We start from the raw sequence: 16665 nt of genomic DNA, 5'->3' as shown, positions 1-16665 counted from the left end.
AAATGTAAATAGGCAGCTATTACTGTTAGTGTGTTTCCGTAGCTCTTTCTGCCGATCATGCCAGGCAAAAAAAACCAGCAAAGTTAATCCATTTTTTCTGGCCCCGGCTAAACATGCTAAATCTCTTCTTATGGCCTTGTTTAGTTTCTAAATTTTTTTTAGTTCTGGGTATTGTAGCACTTTCGTTTATTTGTGGTAAATATTGTTTAATTATAAACTAATTAGGCTCAAAAGATTCATCTCGTGATTTACAGCCAAATTGTGTAATTAGTTTTTGTTTTTTACTATATTTAGTGCTCCATGAATGTGCTGCAAGATTCCATGTGACGGAGAATCTTGAAAAGTTTTTGGTTTTTGTGGTGAACTAAACAAGGCCTATGTCATGTATAGTTCGACTTCAGCCTTGTTTAGAGCATCTCCAACAACTCCTTATCCCAACTTGCTATCCTCTAAAATTTGTTAAAAGCATGAAAAACTCCTCTCCAACAACTCCTTATCCCAACTTGCTATTTATCCCAACTTGGCATCCATCGGCCTCAACTGCGGAGAAATACGCGCGCGGCTGGAGCTTTGTATCGCGAATTTTGTCACTCGCCGATCGCCGTCCCGCTCGATCCCGCCTATTCTCGCGCGCGCGAAACCCAGAGAAATCTCGCGCGCAGACTGGTCTGTACTTCTTCCCGCCCGGTCCAGAGTGGTGTTCAGCGCCAAAGCAATCTCGCGCGCAAGCCGACCACCGCCGCCGCCGCTGCCGCGAGTACCTACTCGCGCTGGAGGAGGAGAGGCGCAAGATCCAGGTGTTCCAGCGGGAGCTGCCGGTTTCTATTCGCGCCGCCGTTTTCTGTTCCTTTCGTGCGGTGTCGGCTCCTTTCGTGCGGCGCCGTTTTCTGGAAGAGGAGCGGCGCAAGATCCAGGTGATAAGGGTGCGGTGCCGTCTCCTTTCGTGCGCCAGGGAAGATCGGTCCGCCGTTTTCTGTTCCCTTCAAGACGCTGAGCAAGGTCGCGCCGGCTTCGCCCAGTTTGGGAATCAGGTATTGCCGGCTACTTTCTTCTCGCCGCATGCTTTTCTCTCCACATCCTTATCTCGCCTAGGTTTTCTGTTGAAGAGCACTGGTGTTGTGATGCTGATCTAGGGTAGTTTGAGAGACCAGAGCTGGTGCTTTGGAGACTGGAGAGGATTAATTGAATTTCGATAGAAATTGTTCTTTCTTCTGGGTACTGGGAAGTGCATGCATGATCGCTGACTGTGGTGAGAATTTATAACAGTTCTACAATTGCAAACATTTCTTCTGGAAGCAATTTTGTTCATTACTGATCCAAGATGCTAGGTTTGATTGGACAAGTGCCGCATCACTGTGTTGTTTACTAAGAGTAGTTGAAACAAGAACTTGTTAGATTGTGTTTATAGGATAGGACTTCTGCAACCTGCTGTTATTCAGTGCTATTGTTGTGAGGAGCTCAGTAGTCCAGTACTGTGAAGTACTTTGGTATAGTACTGATCAGACCTGCATGCTAGCGGACTAGTGGTCTTTTGAATTTATTGGTAGATATCTTTCATGAGTCTTTTGCTGAACTTCAGATATGATCAAGATGCTATATGGCAGTCCCTATGTTGCCATTTTTGTAGTTGTTTCACCTCAGAATCCTGTTCAATGTTATTGATGCCCATCTATGTCAATGTTGTTGTCGCTGTTCATCTTCAGCCATCTATGTCGTTGCTGTCTCTGAATTTTTTCTGATGCGATGGCTGCACTAAATGGAGTACTTGATGTGCTGTCCCTTTAATTATATTTGTTGTCCCTGATCTTTACATGAAATTCAATGTTCTGAATTTGTTGTATAGCAGTTGTGATGGCTGAAGATGGAGATTTTTTGGAAAACATTTTGCTGAATAGTGCAGAGGGTTTTGTTGCTGGTATAGATGACATTACCATTCCATCCACTCAAGGTTCTGAGATTCAAGTTGACGAAGTACAGGCAAGCCGCAGTACCAAGGGAGGACCAAGGAGGACAAAAAATTTTCATTACAAGGAGGATGAAGTTATTTGCAAGGGATGGTTGAGTGTTAGCAAGGATCCAATCAACGGGGCTAATCAATCGCGTACTACATTTTGGGGGAAAGTTCATGCATACTATGAAGAAAACAATGATAGTGCACTTCCTCGTACAGAGAGTTCCATTATGCATCGTTGGTTGACAATCCAGATGCAAGTGAACAAATTTTGTTCTCACTATGAGGCCATTCTTCGTAGGAACCAAAGTGGCACAACTATCCAGGATAAGGTATCAAAATATGTTCAGCATGTTGTACATTAAGTTTTGCATTTGAAAATGTATATATGTTGACAATAGCTCCCTGTAGCTTAATGAAGCAAAAAAGATGTATGTGGACTTAGACAAGGACCACAAAACGTTTACTCTTGAACACTGCTGGGCCATACTCAAGGGGGAGGACAAGTGGAGAGCCAATATGATAGAACTAGCAGAGATAGAAAAACTAGCAGCCAGCAAAAAGAACAAGAAGGCAGGAAAGGTGTCTAGGCCAAGGGATGAAGGAGTCACTAATAATGATCAAGTCATACCTGTTGATGATGAAGAAACCCAACCAAGGAAAAGGTCAGATGGGATAAAGAAGGTATATAGCATATAACCTGCAAATTTTCCCTATTGTGGTCTCCCAACAATTATTCCTTATTGATATGTTCAAAATTATTTGCACAGGCTAAGGAAAAAATGAGGCAAGGAGGTGGGCAGGCTTGCATCGAAGCTTTCAACATGATGTGGGCCAAAAAGGAGGCTGCGGACAAGGAAAAGGAGAAGACCAAAGAGGAAAGGTTCATGCAAACCCTTGAGATAGAGAAGGCTACACTACACCTAGAGCAAAAAAGGGTAGAAAATGAAGCCGAGCTGCAGAAAAAGAGGGTAGAAAATGAAACAAAATTAGCTGATGCCACCTTGATAAAAGAGGAAAAGGATATTATGCTAGCAGACATGACCTCCCTCAATCCGACGCAACGTTCTTGGATTGAAATTATGCAGAAGAAGATACTCGCGAAGCATCAAGAAAGTTGAGTTTAGTTTAAAATGATGCAGAAAAAAAGATTTGTTGAATTATTTCTTCTGTACTCTGTTCAGCTTATGTATCAGTCTGTAGAACCTATTATCAAAGTTTAAGTTTGAGCACGACATTTGTTTCAGTATCACTATATGAACCAGTCCTGAAATCTTCCTCTGATCTGCGTCATTTGCATGCTATTTGTTTCAGCATGTTGGCTTTATTTGCATGCTATTGTGCTTGTCACTATGTGCTGCCATTTGATCAGCGCCGATGATGGGCGTTGCTCAGTTCTTGGTGGCCGGCAAATCTTCCTGGTGCATTGTACTTGAGTAAAAAATAAAACAGTAGCAACTAAAGTTTCATGCGATGAAGAACTAGAACAGAAGCAACTAAAATTGAAAAAGGTATCTAATATAAATCTGGATGATGGTTCCAAAGGTGTTCGATTAGGTCTCCTTTCAACTGCTCATGTGTGTTCTTATCTCGGATTTTTTTGTGCGCCTCAATGAACTCCTCAAGTGTTCGATGAGCGTGGCCATGATCAGGTTGGACATTATCTCCACCGTAATCGAAACGCTCGTTTGGGTCCACCACAAATCCTTCGTCTTCGACAATCATGTTGTGCATGATCACACAGGCTGTCATGATCAATGACAATGTCTCTACGTCCCATAAACGAGCCGGTCCTCGAACAATGGCTAACCTAGACTGTAGAACACCAAAAGCTCTCTCCACCATCTTCCGTGCAGCTTCTTGCGCTTTAGCAAAATATTGCCTCTTGCTACCCATAGGATGTCTGATTGTCTTGACCAAAGTAGCCCAATCGGGGTATATACCATCTGCAAGATAGTAGCCCATTGTGTACTCGTGGCCGTTAACAGAATATTTCACTTCAGGAGCTCTACCTTCCGCCAAGTTATCAAATAAAGGAGAACTATGGAGAACGTTGATATCATTATGAGACCCGAGCATTCCAAAGAAGGCATGTCATATCCAAAGATCAGCGCTAGCAACAGCTTCCAAGATGATAGTCGGCTTCTCCACATGCCCCTTGTACTGCCCTTGTTTATCATATGGACAGTTCTTCCACGCCCAATGCATGCAATCGATGGACCCTAACATTTCGAGGAAGCCTTCGTTCTCACCCATTGCAAGTAGGCGTGCTATGTCTTTCTCATTGAGATGTCTAAGGTATTCATCTTCAAAAATTTCAACCACTGCAGCAACAAATCTATGTAGGCTCTCAAGTGCTGTACTTTCGCCAATGCGCACGTACTCATCAGTCGCATCTGCTGGAACCCCATATGTGAGCATACGCATTGCAGCAGTTATCTTCTGAAAGCAAGACAATCCAAGTACACCAGCTCCATTCCTTTTCTGCACAAAGTAATCATCATGTTCTTCGACGGCCTTCATTATGCGTTTGAAAAGCTCCCTAGACATTCTGAACCTAAAGAAAACAAATCCATAATTTAACAACTAGAGTGATATTTACGAACATACAACAAATCAGTATGAAATGAAGGAACACAAACCTCCGACGGAACATTTTAGGGCCGTACGTTGGATTTTTATCCAAATAATCTTTAAACATCCTCGCGTGCCCGCCTTCTCTATCACGGTAAATAACTCTATGGCCTGGAACCGAGCCACCATGTTTTTTTCCTCACTGGAGAAGGTGTCGACAATTGCAGCAGCCGATAGAAAGAAAGATTCATCATCATCGGATGATGAATCATCTAATTGGCTTTGAAGACGGGATCTTTTCCTAGGCATGTTTTCTGAATATCAAGAGTTGTGAACACCATGGATCAACAGCAAACTAAAACATGAAACAATTTTCAGAAAAAAAACCGCAGAGACTAGCCGAGCGTAGAGATGACCTACTGACCTCAAAGGGGAGGAGGAGATGCCTGCGTCGCTGGTGCTGGCCGGCCGGAAGCAGCAGCAGTACCGGATGTGTGTTGATTCCGGCCGGACGAATTGATCGTGTCCTGTGATGACACCGGCCAGACGAAAGCTACGGCGGCGGCGGCTGGCACGATAGAGAGAGATCGCAGCGGCCCAGTACCAGAAATTGACAAAGATGGGCCCAGTTTTTGAATTATACCAAGTAAAAATACCAACTTGTTGGAGACATATCTTTTTTTTACTTGACAAACAATTTAGCAACTTGCTATAACCCAAGATATAGCAAGTGAATTTTACCAAGTTCTTGGAGATGCTCTTAGTTTCAAAATTTTTTGTAAAATAAATACTATAGCACTTTCATGTATACTTTGACAAATATTATCTAATCACAGACTAACTAGGCTAAAAAGATTCGTCTCGCAAATTACAGATGAACTGTCTGATTTTTATTTTTGACTTTATTTAATACTCTGATTTTACAAAAAAATTTGAACTAAGGTCTTGTTTAGTTTCAAAAAATTTTGGGAAAACGACATTGTAATATTTTCGTTTTTATTTGACAAACATTGACTAATCATGGAGTAACTATGCTTAAAAGATTCGTCTCGTTATTTACAGACAAACTGTATAATCAGTTTTTATTTTTATCTATATTTAATGCTCTATGCATATTTGCTGCAGGATTCGATATGGCAAGAAATCTTGAAAAGTTTTGAGTTTTTAGGGGTGGGCCTTGTTTAGTTCCCAAAATTTTGCATTTTGGTGTACTGTAGCACTTTCGTTTTTATATGACAAACATTGTCCAATCAAAGACTAATTAGGCTCAAAAGATTCATCTCATAATTTACAGGTAAACTGTGCAATTAGTTTTTGTTTTCGTTTATATTTAATGCTCCATGCATATGCCGCAAGATTCGATGTGACTGGGAATCTGAAAATTTTTTGCTTTTTTGGATGAACTAACAAGGCCTAAACAAATCTTGCTTGCAAAGTACTACTACAGTATAAGGCTTTGTTTAGATACACCCAAAAACCAAAACTTTACAAGATTCCCCATCACATCGAATCTTGTGGGACATGCATGGAACATTAAATATAGATAAAAAAGATAACTAATTGCACAGTTTACCTGTAAATCACGAGACGAATCTTTCAAGCCTAGTTGCTTCATGATTAAATAATATTTGTCAAATAAAAACGAAAATACTACAGTGTCAAAATCTAAAAAATTTTTGGACAAGTCCTGAGGTTCGTTTCGACGTGCGTCGACAGCTTACAGACCTCAAGTCCGCGTTCACGCGAGATGAGCTGCCCAAGACGCGGCGCGCACAAGGCGGGCGGCGGCACGTTCGATCTGTCCTGGCAAGTACTCCACCGAGACTTCGAGGCAACGCACGCTCGTGTCATGTCGGCACACCGGGACCCGGCCCCGACGGCGGGAATTTTTTTATAAAAAAAAAACAAAAACAAGTGGTAAAGCGACGCGTGTGTGCGTGCGGTGCATCAGACCGTCCAACCCCCTGACAGCGGCGTGACGGCTGCTCCCCGCGATGCGCCTGCCGCGTGCCGCCGACGACGTCGCCACCAACCGCCGCTCCCCCGGTTTTTAAAAAAGTCCACACGATCCGCGGCGCCGTTCCGTCCGCGCGCGTCTGGGTGAGGTGGGGGGCCACTCGCAGCCGCCGCCACCGCCACGCTACCTGGTAGTACGTACCTGCACTGCACACAATATTCCCTCGCGCTGCGTTTCTTTTGTTTTTCCCTCTCTTTTTTCTCACCACGACGTCGATTTGACTGATATTTTTATTTCTTTAGAATTAAAATGGTTTGTTGTCGCCTTCTCCAGCTTAGAAACGTTAACAAACAACGGTAGTACCTCCAGTGGCGGATCCAGAAACGGACTGAGATGGGGGCTAAATGACATAAGCTAAAAATTTTTTTTTTGCTCGTTAGACCTAGTACACTAATAGATATAGCTAAAATTGATAATTTTTAAAGTACTCAAAGTAAAAAAATACACAATAAGCATAGAAAAATATCAAATACAAAAAGTTTTTTATCTTCAGGAATTCACTAAACGAATTTTTAGAACTAAAAATGTATTTTTGTTGAAAAATATGAATTTTTAGAACTAAAAATGTATTTTTGTTAATAAAAATATGAATTTTTAGTATAAAAAATATTTTTGTTAACAAAATTTCTTGCCCAAGGGGGGGGGGGGCTGCAGCCCCCCCCAGCCCCCCCTGAATCCGCCAATGAGTACCTCCTCTTTTGTTCGCTTTTGCTCCCGCACTGCTATACCTTGATCAATCGATCACAGCAGTCGCCACGCATGTGAATCTGTTGCTTTTGTTTTCTCTAAGATTTTCGTGCCTTTTGTCTTTTTTTTTTCTTAATCACGCAAAGATTTGCGCGTATTTTCGTTAAGAGCATATATATAGAGTTTAAATACAAACGAGGCGGTTTACATTTTCAGTTCTCATGCATCCTCGCTACTCAATGTGCTAACCCATTACTCACATTACTAGACTCCCCAAGTGCTTGGCGCCAGCTAGGATCTATAGCTCTGCTTCCCTTTTGATGTTGTCCTTCACTGTGGCGAGCTGCGTGCTGCCTCCCCTGAAGCAGCGGGCGTTCCGCTCATTCCACATTTCCTATGCGATCATGCATGTTTCTATTCTTGGACCCCATTTGAACCGGTTCTTTTCGGCTCGTCTTCTCACTAGTGGCGAATCCAGCTCGAGAAATGACCTAAGGCGAACTTATACTATAAAATTTTAGTAAACCAATGACAATATAAGCTAACAAATTCCATAAGTTGCTTTGTCAACATAATAATTTAACCAATATTAAAGTTTCCAGTATATATTTTCTACATCAAAATTAAAGAAGTTTGTTCCTTAAATTAAGAGAAGTCATACATACTAATACTAATAGTTCTAAACTGACTTCACTAAATCATTCGATGATTCATCCTTAATCAAATTTTAAATAATTAACTATGTGAAAAGGGCAAATAAAAAATGAAGATACCTGTAGCCCGGCGCAGGTTCTTAGGTTCCGCAAGTTTGTGAATTAACGAGAGAGATGACCAGAAAGTCAGAAGTCGAGAATAGCGAGAAACGTGAGAAACACCGATCATATTCTTATTGCGCTTTGTGGGCTGTGGTTTTCTATATTGGCTGAACCACACATGATGGTCCAAGACATCTAAGGTGTTTTCAACCTCCATCGGATACTCTAGAAGTCTCTTTTCATTTCGTATTAATATCTAAAATTTATATATAGTTTTAGATCAGTCCTAAAAGGACCTAGGGCGGCCGCCCTGGCTCGCGCTACTGGTGGATCCGCTTATGACTATATGATTGAGGATCATGGCACATTCAAAGGAATCTTATTAAACCTATTCTTCTTCATTCCTAGTAAACTTTGGCAATATCACGTCTCGTAGATAGGCATGTTTTCATCCCTAGATCTCATTTGGAAGAGCTCTTTTGGACTACAACTTCATAACTATATGATCGTAGAATCATAGCTCCTTTTGGCTCCAAGTTCATTTTTTTAAGAAAGCCCCACGTTCATTTCACAAGGAGAGAGAGAGAGAAAATGAATTGCTGGTGTAGAAAAACACGAACCAAAAAAGACAGTTACTATCCCTATAAATCGAGTATGTAGTCTGCAAAATTGTGCACGAAATAGGTCTTGTTTAGTTCTCAAAAATTTTATCTACACTCGAAAGATTTATCTCACGATTTACAGACAAACTGTGCAATTAGTTTTTGTTTTCGCGTATATTTAATGCTCCATACATGTAACACAGATTTTGATGTGACAGATAATTTTGAAATATTTTTGGTTTTTGAGTGAACTAAACCAAGGCCAAAGTCTATAAATCGTGTATTCACATAGATAATCAAGCGTCCAACATCGATCCGACGGCTACGCAGGCAAATCAACGCGGCGGCGACATCCAACACGAGCCACACGATCGAGGCGGATCCGAGCGAGCCAGCGGCAGAGCACACACGGTAGCTCACGCACGCGCCTGACCATGACGCGCCGACGCGACGCACACGGAACGGGCCGGCCGGGAACCCGACGGCAGGAGCCGCCGGCCGGGGCGGCGCCTTGGGCCCCACCGCCCGGTCCGTAGTCAGACCAGACCTCACGTTCCGTGCATCTGCTCGGCGTGGGCCCCTCACACTCCACCTTTACCCCTGTCACCGTCCAGCCGCCGGCCGCCCCTTCTCCCGTCCCGTGTGTATATATATATATTCCGGCGCCTCGCCAGCGACATTGGCATCCATCCATCAATCCTCCGAGCTCCACGGCAAACAAACAACCAGCAGAAAAGCAAGGCAAACAGGCTACGAGCGGCGAGTACGCGAGGCCGAGGCGACACCACCAGTTGGATTACTGCTCCACCCATGGCGCCCAAGAGATCGACGTCGCTGTCGTCTGGAAGCAACAGCAGCAGCGGCGGCGGTGTGTGCCCGTTGGCGGCGGCGGCGGAGCAGCCGAGGCTGCGCGGCGTGCGGAAGCGGCCGTGGGGCCGGTACGCGGCGGAGATCCGTGACCCGGTGCGGAAGGCGCGCGTGTGGCTCGGCACCTTCGACACGCCCGAGCAGGCGGCGCGGGCCTACGACGCCGCCGCGCGCAGGCTCCGCGGGCCCGGCGCCACCACCAACTACCCCCAGGCCTCAGAGCCGGTTCCAGCGGCGAGCGCGAGCGGGAGCGGCGTGGTGTACGAGCCGTCGTCGTCGTCTTCGTGGTCCCTGCCGCTGCCGCCGCAGGAGTCGGTGACGGTGGCGGTCGCGGCGTCACTGGACCTCAGCCTGGCGCTGCCGGCTGATGCGGCGGCGGCCGTGAAGCCCTACCAGCTGTTCATGGACCCGACGGCTGCGCTGGCGCTGCGTCAGTTGTTGCCGCCGAGGAGCGAGGAAGAGCGGAGGAGCCGCTCCGCACGGTGGTCATCGTCGTCGTCGTCGTCTGCGGGGCAGGTGGTGGGCTTGGGGCTTCTTGACCTCAACCTGCCTCCGCCCGTCGAGATGGTCATGTAGTAGCGACCGAAATGAGCATCACCAATTTCGAAGGTGTCATCAGCCAGGCAGCTACCGTGTGTAACACCAATGTAAATAGGCAGCTGTTACTGTTAGCTAGCGTGCTTTTGTAGATCACTCTTTTCCCCGATCATGCAAGGCAAGAACTTCCAGCAAAAGTAAATCTCTCTCATGCAGTTCATCAGTTTTCACGGAAATCTATCGCCAAAAGAAAAAAAAGTTTTCACGGAAATCAGCAATCTCTTTCTCGGACTTGTTTAGTTGCAACTTTTTTTTTTTACAAAATAGACATGGTAGTATTTTCGTTTGTATTTAACAAATATTGTTTAGATTTAAAAGATTTGTCTTGTAAATTATTAGTTTTTTTATCTATATTTAATATTCATACATGTGCCGAAAAGAATTGCAAAAATTTTGCAAGGGCCTTAGTTCACGTCAAAAACAAAAAAAATAAATATTTCTTGTCTCATTGAATTTTGCGCCACGTATATAAAATATTAAATATAAATAAAAACAAAATTATACAATCGTAAAATAAATCTTTCGAACATAGTTGCTCCATAAATGAAAGTGATACGATATCAAAAATTAAAAAAAAAATTGGAACTGAACAAGGCCAAGGTAATCAAGGTCCTCATGTGTTCAGTTGCAGACTATACTCCGCTCGCAACCCTACAGAGCATGCAAAGTTTCAAAGTGTCATGACAGATCCGTTCCGTGTACTACTACGGTCTCATGTGTTCAGTTGCAGACTATACTTCCAAAAAATTTTGCAAAATAGAAATAATAATATTTTTCATTTATATTTGACAAATATTGTCTAATTATAAACTAACTAGGCTTAAAAGATTCGTCTCGTCAATTTCGATCAAACTGTGCAATTAATTTTTATAAATAATAATATTTTGCATTTATATTTGACAAATATTGTCTAATTATAAACTAACTAGGCTTAAAAGATTCGTCTCATCAATTTCGATCAAACTGTGTAATTAATTTTTATTTTAATCTATATTTAATATTCCATGCATACGTCTAAAGATTCGATGTGATATACGTTTGTTTCCACATGGCCGTACATATACGTTTGTTTCCACATTCGTCGACAAACCTCTACAGATCCGGGGTTAATTTACACGGTACCGATACGGGACGGGCGGTAACGCCCGGTCAAGTCCGCGTCACGCGTGGTGAGCAGCGGCGGCCGAAGACGCGGCGCGCACAAGGCGGGCGGCGGCACGTTCGGCTGTCCTGGCAAGTACACCGAGACTTCGAGGCAAACGCCCTCTCGCGTCGTGTCGGCACCCACCCAGCGCCGCGCCGGGACCCGGCCGCCCGGACGGCGGGAATAAAAAAAAGTGGCAAAAGCGACGCGTGTGTGTGCGCTGCGGCAGGGCACCGTCCAACCCCCACTGACAGCGGCGTGGCGGCTGCTCCCCGCGCCGCGATGTGCCTGCCGCGTGCCGCCGACGACGTCGCCACCAGCCGCCGCCCCCGGATTTTAAGGCCTTGTTTAGTTCCGAAAAATTTTGAGAAATGGACACTGTAGCACTTTCGTTTGTATTTGACAAATATTGTCCAATCATGGACTAACTAGACTGAAAAGATTCGTCTCGTCAATTTCGACCAAACTGTGCAATTAGTTTTTATTTTCGTCTATATTTAATACTCCATACATACGTCTAAAGATTCGATGTGACAGAGAATGTGAAAAATTTTGCAAATTTTTCTGGAAAGTAAACAAGGCCTAAAAAGTCCACACGACCCGGCGGCGGGGCTGTGGGCCCTGGGCCCGCGCCGTTCCGCGTGCGGGTGGGGGCACTCAGCAGCAGCCGCCGCCGCCGCCGCCACGCTACCTGCCCACCTGCACAATATTCCCTCGCGCTGCGTTTCTTTTTTTTCTCGTTTTTTTTTTCCTTGACACGCCGAAGAAAAGATGGATACCGCGTTGCGATGGCCAGTGCAGGAGTGAGCGTGCCGGCGTGCCCTGCAGGAGCACGATGCCCCAGAAAACTGTGTACAAGTTGTAGACGTGCAACTTCCACCACTAAAAAAATCGGACATTTAGGATTAGTTCTTAGAGGCGGTCAGCCATTTCAATCACCTCGGTTAATGCTTCGAATTAACTAAGACGATTGTTTTTTCTTAACTAAAGTGGTTACAATCAACCGCCTCATAAAATAGATTTATAGAGGCTTCGCAAAATAGATTTACAGAGACGGTTAAAAAATAACCGCCTCCTAAAATCTATTAACAGAGACGGATTTTATGACTGGCCCGCCTCCAAAAATACATCTATTTTTGAAGACTAGCGTCCAAACTAAACCGCCACGAAAAAATAACTCGGCCCAAATAGGCCCAGATTTAGGCCCTGTAGGCTGATCCACTATAAATATGTAACTTAAGGTTTCAATCGGTACTCTACTCACCTCACCCTCTCTCACGAGCTCCAGGCGAGACCCACGTCCTCCTTCCTCTTGCGTAGCGCAGCCATCCTCCCCTCCTTTTGAGCAACGCCCCTACTCCTCCCTCCGCGACATCCAACATAAGAGACACGAGGCATATCGGAGCGAGCCAACAGTAGAACGAACATGGTAGCCCATGAGCATGACGCCGCGACACACACGAAACCGGCCTAGCAGTCCGACGATAGGAGCTGCCGAAATGCGATGGGGTAGTTGCTCGGGCCCCTTTAGGTGGGGTTTTTTTTGCTACAACTATGCAGTGCAAAATCAAACAGTTGTGCAAGAGTACAGCAAGAGAGCACCTCCGATTGTATGTCATAGCTTAAAAGAAATCTTATTAAACCCATTCTCCTTCATTTCTAGCAATTTTTGGTCATATCACGATTCGTAGACATGCATGTTTCCTATTTGGATGGGCTCTCTTGGGCTAAAAACTTCACAATATAGGATCGAAGGATCATGGCTCGTCTCGGCTCCACGTTCATTTCACGATGAAAGGAAAAAAAAAATTGCTGGTGTGGAAAAATCTGAACCCAAAAAGTCATGCCAAAAATACACTTATATATTATCGCTATAAATCGAGTGTGTAGTTTGCAAAATTGTGCACGAAATAGTCTAACGGTATTAGTACAACTATATTATTATTATTATCCTCTAAGATGGAGGAAGAACAACTAGACCTGCATCGACCTCAAGCTCTATTCACACACATCATAAAAACGTCAAACTTAGATCCGACGGCTGCGCGGGCAAAACCTACGCGGTCGCGTGCCACGTGAGCCACGAGACGGATCCCCGAGAGAGCACGACGCCCCGACGCGCACGAAACGGCCCTAGGAACCCGACGGCAGGAGCCACCGAAACGCGCTGGGGGGCGGCGCCCTGGGCCCCACGGCCGCCCAAGGACCGGTCCACAGTCAGATCAGGCCTCACCTTCCGTGCGTCTGCTTGGCGTGGGCCCCACAGTCCACCTCACCCTGTCACCGTCCCGCCGCCCCCCCGGCCGTCCCGTTGCCGTGGTGTATATATAGTCCCGCGCCCCGCCAGGCGCCAGCGGCATTCCAATCCATCCAGCCATCCATCCATCCATCCCCCGAAGCTCCACGGCAGCAAAACAAGGCGAGAGGCGAGTCTCCATCCATCATCATCCATGGCGCCCAAGAGATCGTCGTCACCGGCCGGAAGCAGCGGCAGCGGCGTGTTCGAGGCGGCGGCGGCGGAGCAGCCGAGGCTGCGCGGCGTGCGGAAGCGGCCGTGGGGCCGGTACGCGGCGGAGATCCGTGACCCCGTTAGGAAGGCGCGCGTGTGGCTGGGCACCTTCGACACGCCCGAGCAGGCGGCGCGGGCGTACGACGCCGCCGCGCGCAGGCTCCGTGGGCCCGGCGCCACCACCAACTACCCCCAGTCCTCGGAGCCGATGGCGCCGGCGGAGGCTCCAGCGCGGAGCGCGAGCGGGAGCGGGAGCGCCGTTGTGCACGAGTCGTCGTTGTCGTCGTCCTCCTCCTCCTCCTCCTCGTGCTCCCTGCTGCCGGAGTCGGTGACGGTGGCCGTCACGGCGCCGGCCCCGTCGCTGGACCTGAGCCTGGCGCTGCCGGCTTCGGCTTCGGTCGCAAAGACGTACCAGCTGTTCATGGATCCGACACCGGCCCTGCTGCCGTTCCTGCTTCCGAAGAGCGAGGAGGAGCGGAGCTGCTCTGGGTCGCCGTCGTCGTCATCTGTGGTGTTCGACGCGGCGCCGCCGCCCGTGGGCCTGGGTCTAGGGCTCGACCTCAACCTGGCGCTGCTGCCGGCCGAGATGGTCGTGTGATTGCCGCTGTCGTCCAGGAGTAGTTTTTTTTTAATTATTTTACTGTCGTCCAGGAGTAGTTGGTAATCGATCGGAGGCAGTCGTTCAAATGTACAACTGTAAATAGGATGCAGATTTGTGCATGCGCTTAGCCGTGTTTTCTTTGTTATACAAACTGACAGATTTGCATCTTTGCTGAAAGGCACGCAACAATGAATTATGCCCCCAGCGGCTCTCATTTTTACTGTATATCCGTCACTTTTGAACTCCAGCAGTTTACATGACTTGTGCCTTGTTTAGTTTCTAAAATATTTTGCAAAAAAATTTCACATTTCTCGTCACATCAAATTTTGTGGTATATATCAAATACTAAATATAAATAAAAAAAATAACTAATTATATAGTTTATCTGTAATTTACGAGACAAAATTTTTAAATCTACTTAGTCCATAATTAGATTAAACGAAAGTTATTTTGTTTTTTTTTTGAGTTAACGCACTCGTTTCGTGTCGGCAGCAGGGGCCGCGCCGCGCCGGGACCGGCCCGGACGGCGGGAAATTATTAAAAAAAAAATTAGGAAAGCGACGTGTGTGTGCGTGGCACCGTCCAACCCCCTCCACCAACCGCCCCAAAGCCACACGACCCGGCGGCGCGGCTGTTGGCCGGCGCCGTTCCGTCCGTGTGCGTGCGTGCGGGTGGGGGGCACTCGCAGTCGCAGCAGCCGTAGCCGCCGCCCTCGCCACGCTACCTGCCAGGCTGCCCACCTGCACATATACTCCTTCAGTCCTTTTTTTCTTCTTCTCAAATTACGACGTCGCAATTTTTTAACGGAAACAAATTACGACGTCGCTTTGAGCATCGGTGCCTTTCTCTTGAACCCTTGGGCCGATTTTTTTTTCAGCTGTTTGGGACAGCAAAACCACGTGCTGACATGCCTACCGATCTACAGTAGGCATCGGTAGTTTGAGCATGCCCTGTCCTACGCAAATACTCCCCCATATTCTAAATTATGAAATAATTTAGATTTTTCTAGATATTATGTACTTAAATACACTATATCTAAACATATACATTAAAACAATAAATTTAGAAAACCCAAAATTTCCTATCATTTGGAATGATACAAAACGCGAAGTGTTACACTCCCTATTCGACCTGCTCGGGGAAGAGAGCTTGCTACATCGGCTCCGGCAACAAACAAGCACAGCATAACACTTTCCCAAGCAAATCTATTGAAGTGAAAAGAATGAAATAAACGCGTGATTGGTGGCTGCTCCTGCCCTCATCGAAGCCCTCTGTGTGCGAGAACAAACGATTGTTTGGTTGGCGCAGCTATCGAATCTGGCTCACGCGGTGCAAAAGGAGCGCACCAACTTGTCTCCTATAATACGGATTCTGCGATTGCTTGGTTGGCGTAGCTGTTGGACCGACTCACCGTGCAAAAGGAGCGCGCGGGCTTGCTTCCCAAGATATGGATTCTGCGATTGTTTTGATGGCGCGGTTGTCGCACTAGCTCACGCGGCGCAAAACGAGCACACCAACCCGCCTCCCGAGATACGATTTTTGCGATTTGTTTGGTTGGCCTAGCTATCAGACCTCGTTCATGCGGTGCAAAAGGAGCGCGCCAACCTGCCTACCGGGATACGCGCCCTGTAATTGTTTGGTTGGCGCAACTATTGGATCTGGCTCACGCGGTGCAAAGAGAGCGCGCCAGCCAGCCTCCTGAGATACGAATTCTGCAATTGTTTGGCTGGCATAGCCGTCGGACCTGGCTCACGCGGTGCAAATTAAAGGAGCATACCAACTCGGCTCACTCGGTGCAAAAGGAGCGCACCAGCCAGCCTCTTGAGATACGAATTCTACAATTGTTTGGCTCGCACATCTGTCGAACTTGGCTCACGCGGTGCAAAATAAAGGAGCACACCAACCTGTATCCTAGGATATGGATCCTGCAATTGTTTGGTTGGCGCAGCTATCGGATCTGGCTCACGCTGTGCAAAAGGGGCGCGCCAACCAACCTCCCGAGATACGAATTCTACAATTGTTTGGCTGGCACATCCGTCGGACATGGCTCACGCGGTGCAAAATAAAGGAGCACACCAACCTGTATCCTAGGATACGGATCCTGCAATTGTTTGGTTGGCGCAGCTATCGGATCTGGCTCACGCGGTGCAAAAGGGGCACGCCAACTAGCCTCCCGAGATACGAATTCTACAATTGTTTGGCTGGCACATCCGTCGGACATGGCTCACGCGGTGCAAAATAAAGGAGCACACCAACCTGTATCCTAGGATACAGATCCTACAATTGTTTGGTTGGCGCAACTATCGGATCTGGCTCACGCGGTGTAAAAGGGGCGCGCCAACCAGCCTCCCAAGATACGAA

The 16665-nt window shown here is 46.6% G+C and overlaps 4 protein-coding genes across 7 annotated transcripts; 3 read left to right on the top strand and 1 right to left on the bottom strand.

Moving 5' to 3' along the window:
• LOC110436838 (glutathione S-transferase T3-like) lies at positions 345 to 3232 on the top strand. 4 transcript variants are annotated; one of them, XM_021464398.1, is made up of 5 exons: positions 345 to 1031; positions 1107 to 1249; positions 1844 to 2283; positions 2363 to 2635; positions 2722 to 3232. In XM_021464398.1, the coding sequence occupies exons 2-5, from the start codon at positions 1234 to 1236 to the stop codon at positions 3070 to 3072; spliced, it is 1080 nt and encodes a 359-aa protein (XP_021320073.1). In that variant the 5' UTR covers positions 345 to 1031; positions 1107 to 1233; the 3' UTR covers positions 3073 to 3232. The 4 variants fall into 4 exon arrangements, with proteins under 4 accessions (XP_021320073.1, XP_021320074.1, XP_021320076.1 ...); XM_021464399.1 differs by having other exon boundaries at positions 1847 to 2283; positions 2722 to 3215; XM_021464401.1 differs by lacking the exon at positions 1107 to 1249 and having other exon boundaries at positions 543 to 1031; positions 1847 to 2283.
• LOC110437207 lies at positions 3362 to 4030 on the bottom strand. Its single transcript, XM_021465560.1, has one exon. It carries the CDS (start codon positions 4028 to 4030, stop codon positions 3467 to 3469), a length of 564 nt encoding a protein of 187 aa, XP_021321235.1. The 3' UTR covers positions 3362 to 3466.
• On the top strand, positions 9259 to 10261 carry LOC8086050 (ethylene-responsive transcription factor 4). Its single transcript, XM_002445176.2, has one exon. The coding sequence runs from the start codon at positions 9397 to 9399 to the stop codon at positions 10027 to 10029; it is 633 nt and encodes a 210-aa protein (XP_002445221.1). The 5' UTR covers positions 9259 to 9396; the 3' UTR covers positions 10030 to 10261.
• LOC8085844 (ethylene-responsive transcription factor 11) lies at positions 13535 to 14529 on the top strand. Its single transcript, XM_002445175.2, has one exon. It carries the CDS (start codon positions 13645 to 13647, stop codon positions 14299 to 14301), a length of 657 nt encoding a protein of 218 aa, XP_002445220.1. The 5' UTR covers positions 13535 to 13644; the 3' UTR covers positions 14302 to 14529.

Source organism: Sorghum bicolor, chromosome 7 (assembly GCF_000003195.3).
Source record: "Sorghum bicolor cultivar BTx623 chromosome 7, Sorghum_bicolor_NCBIv3, whole genome shotgun sequence".
Classification (NCBI taxonomy): Eukaryota; Viridiplantae; Streptophyta; class Magnoliopsida; order Poales; family Poaceae; genus Sorghum; species Sorghum bicolor.
Note: the sequence above shows the minus strand (reverse complement) of the source record. Positions and strands in the feature narration are given on the sequence as shown.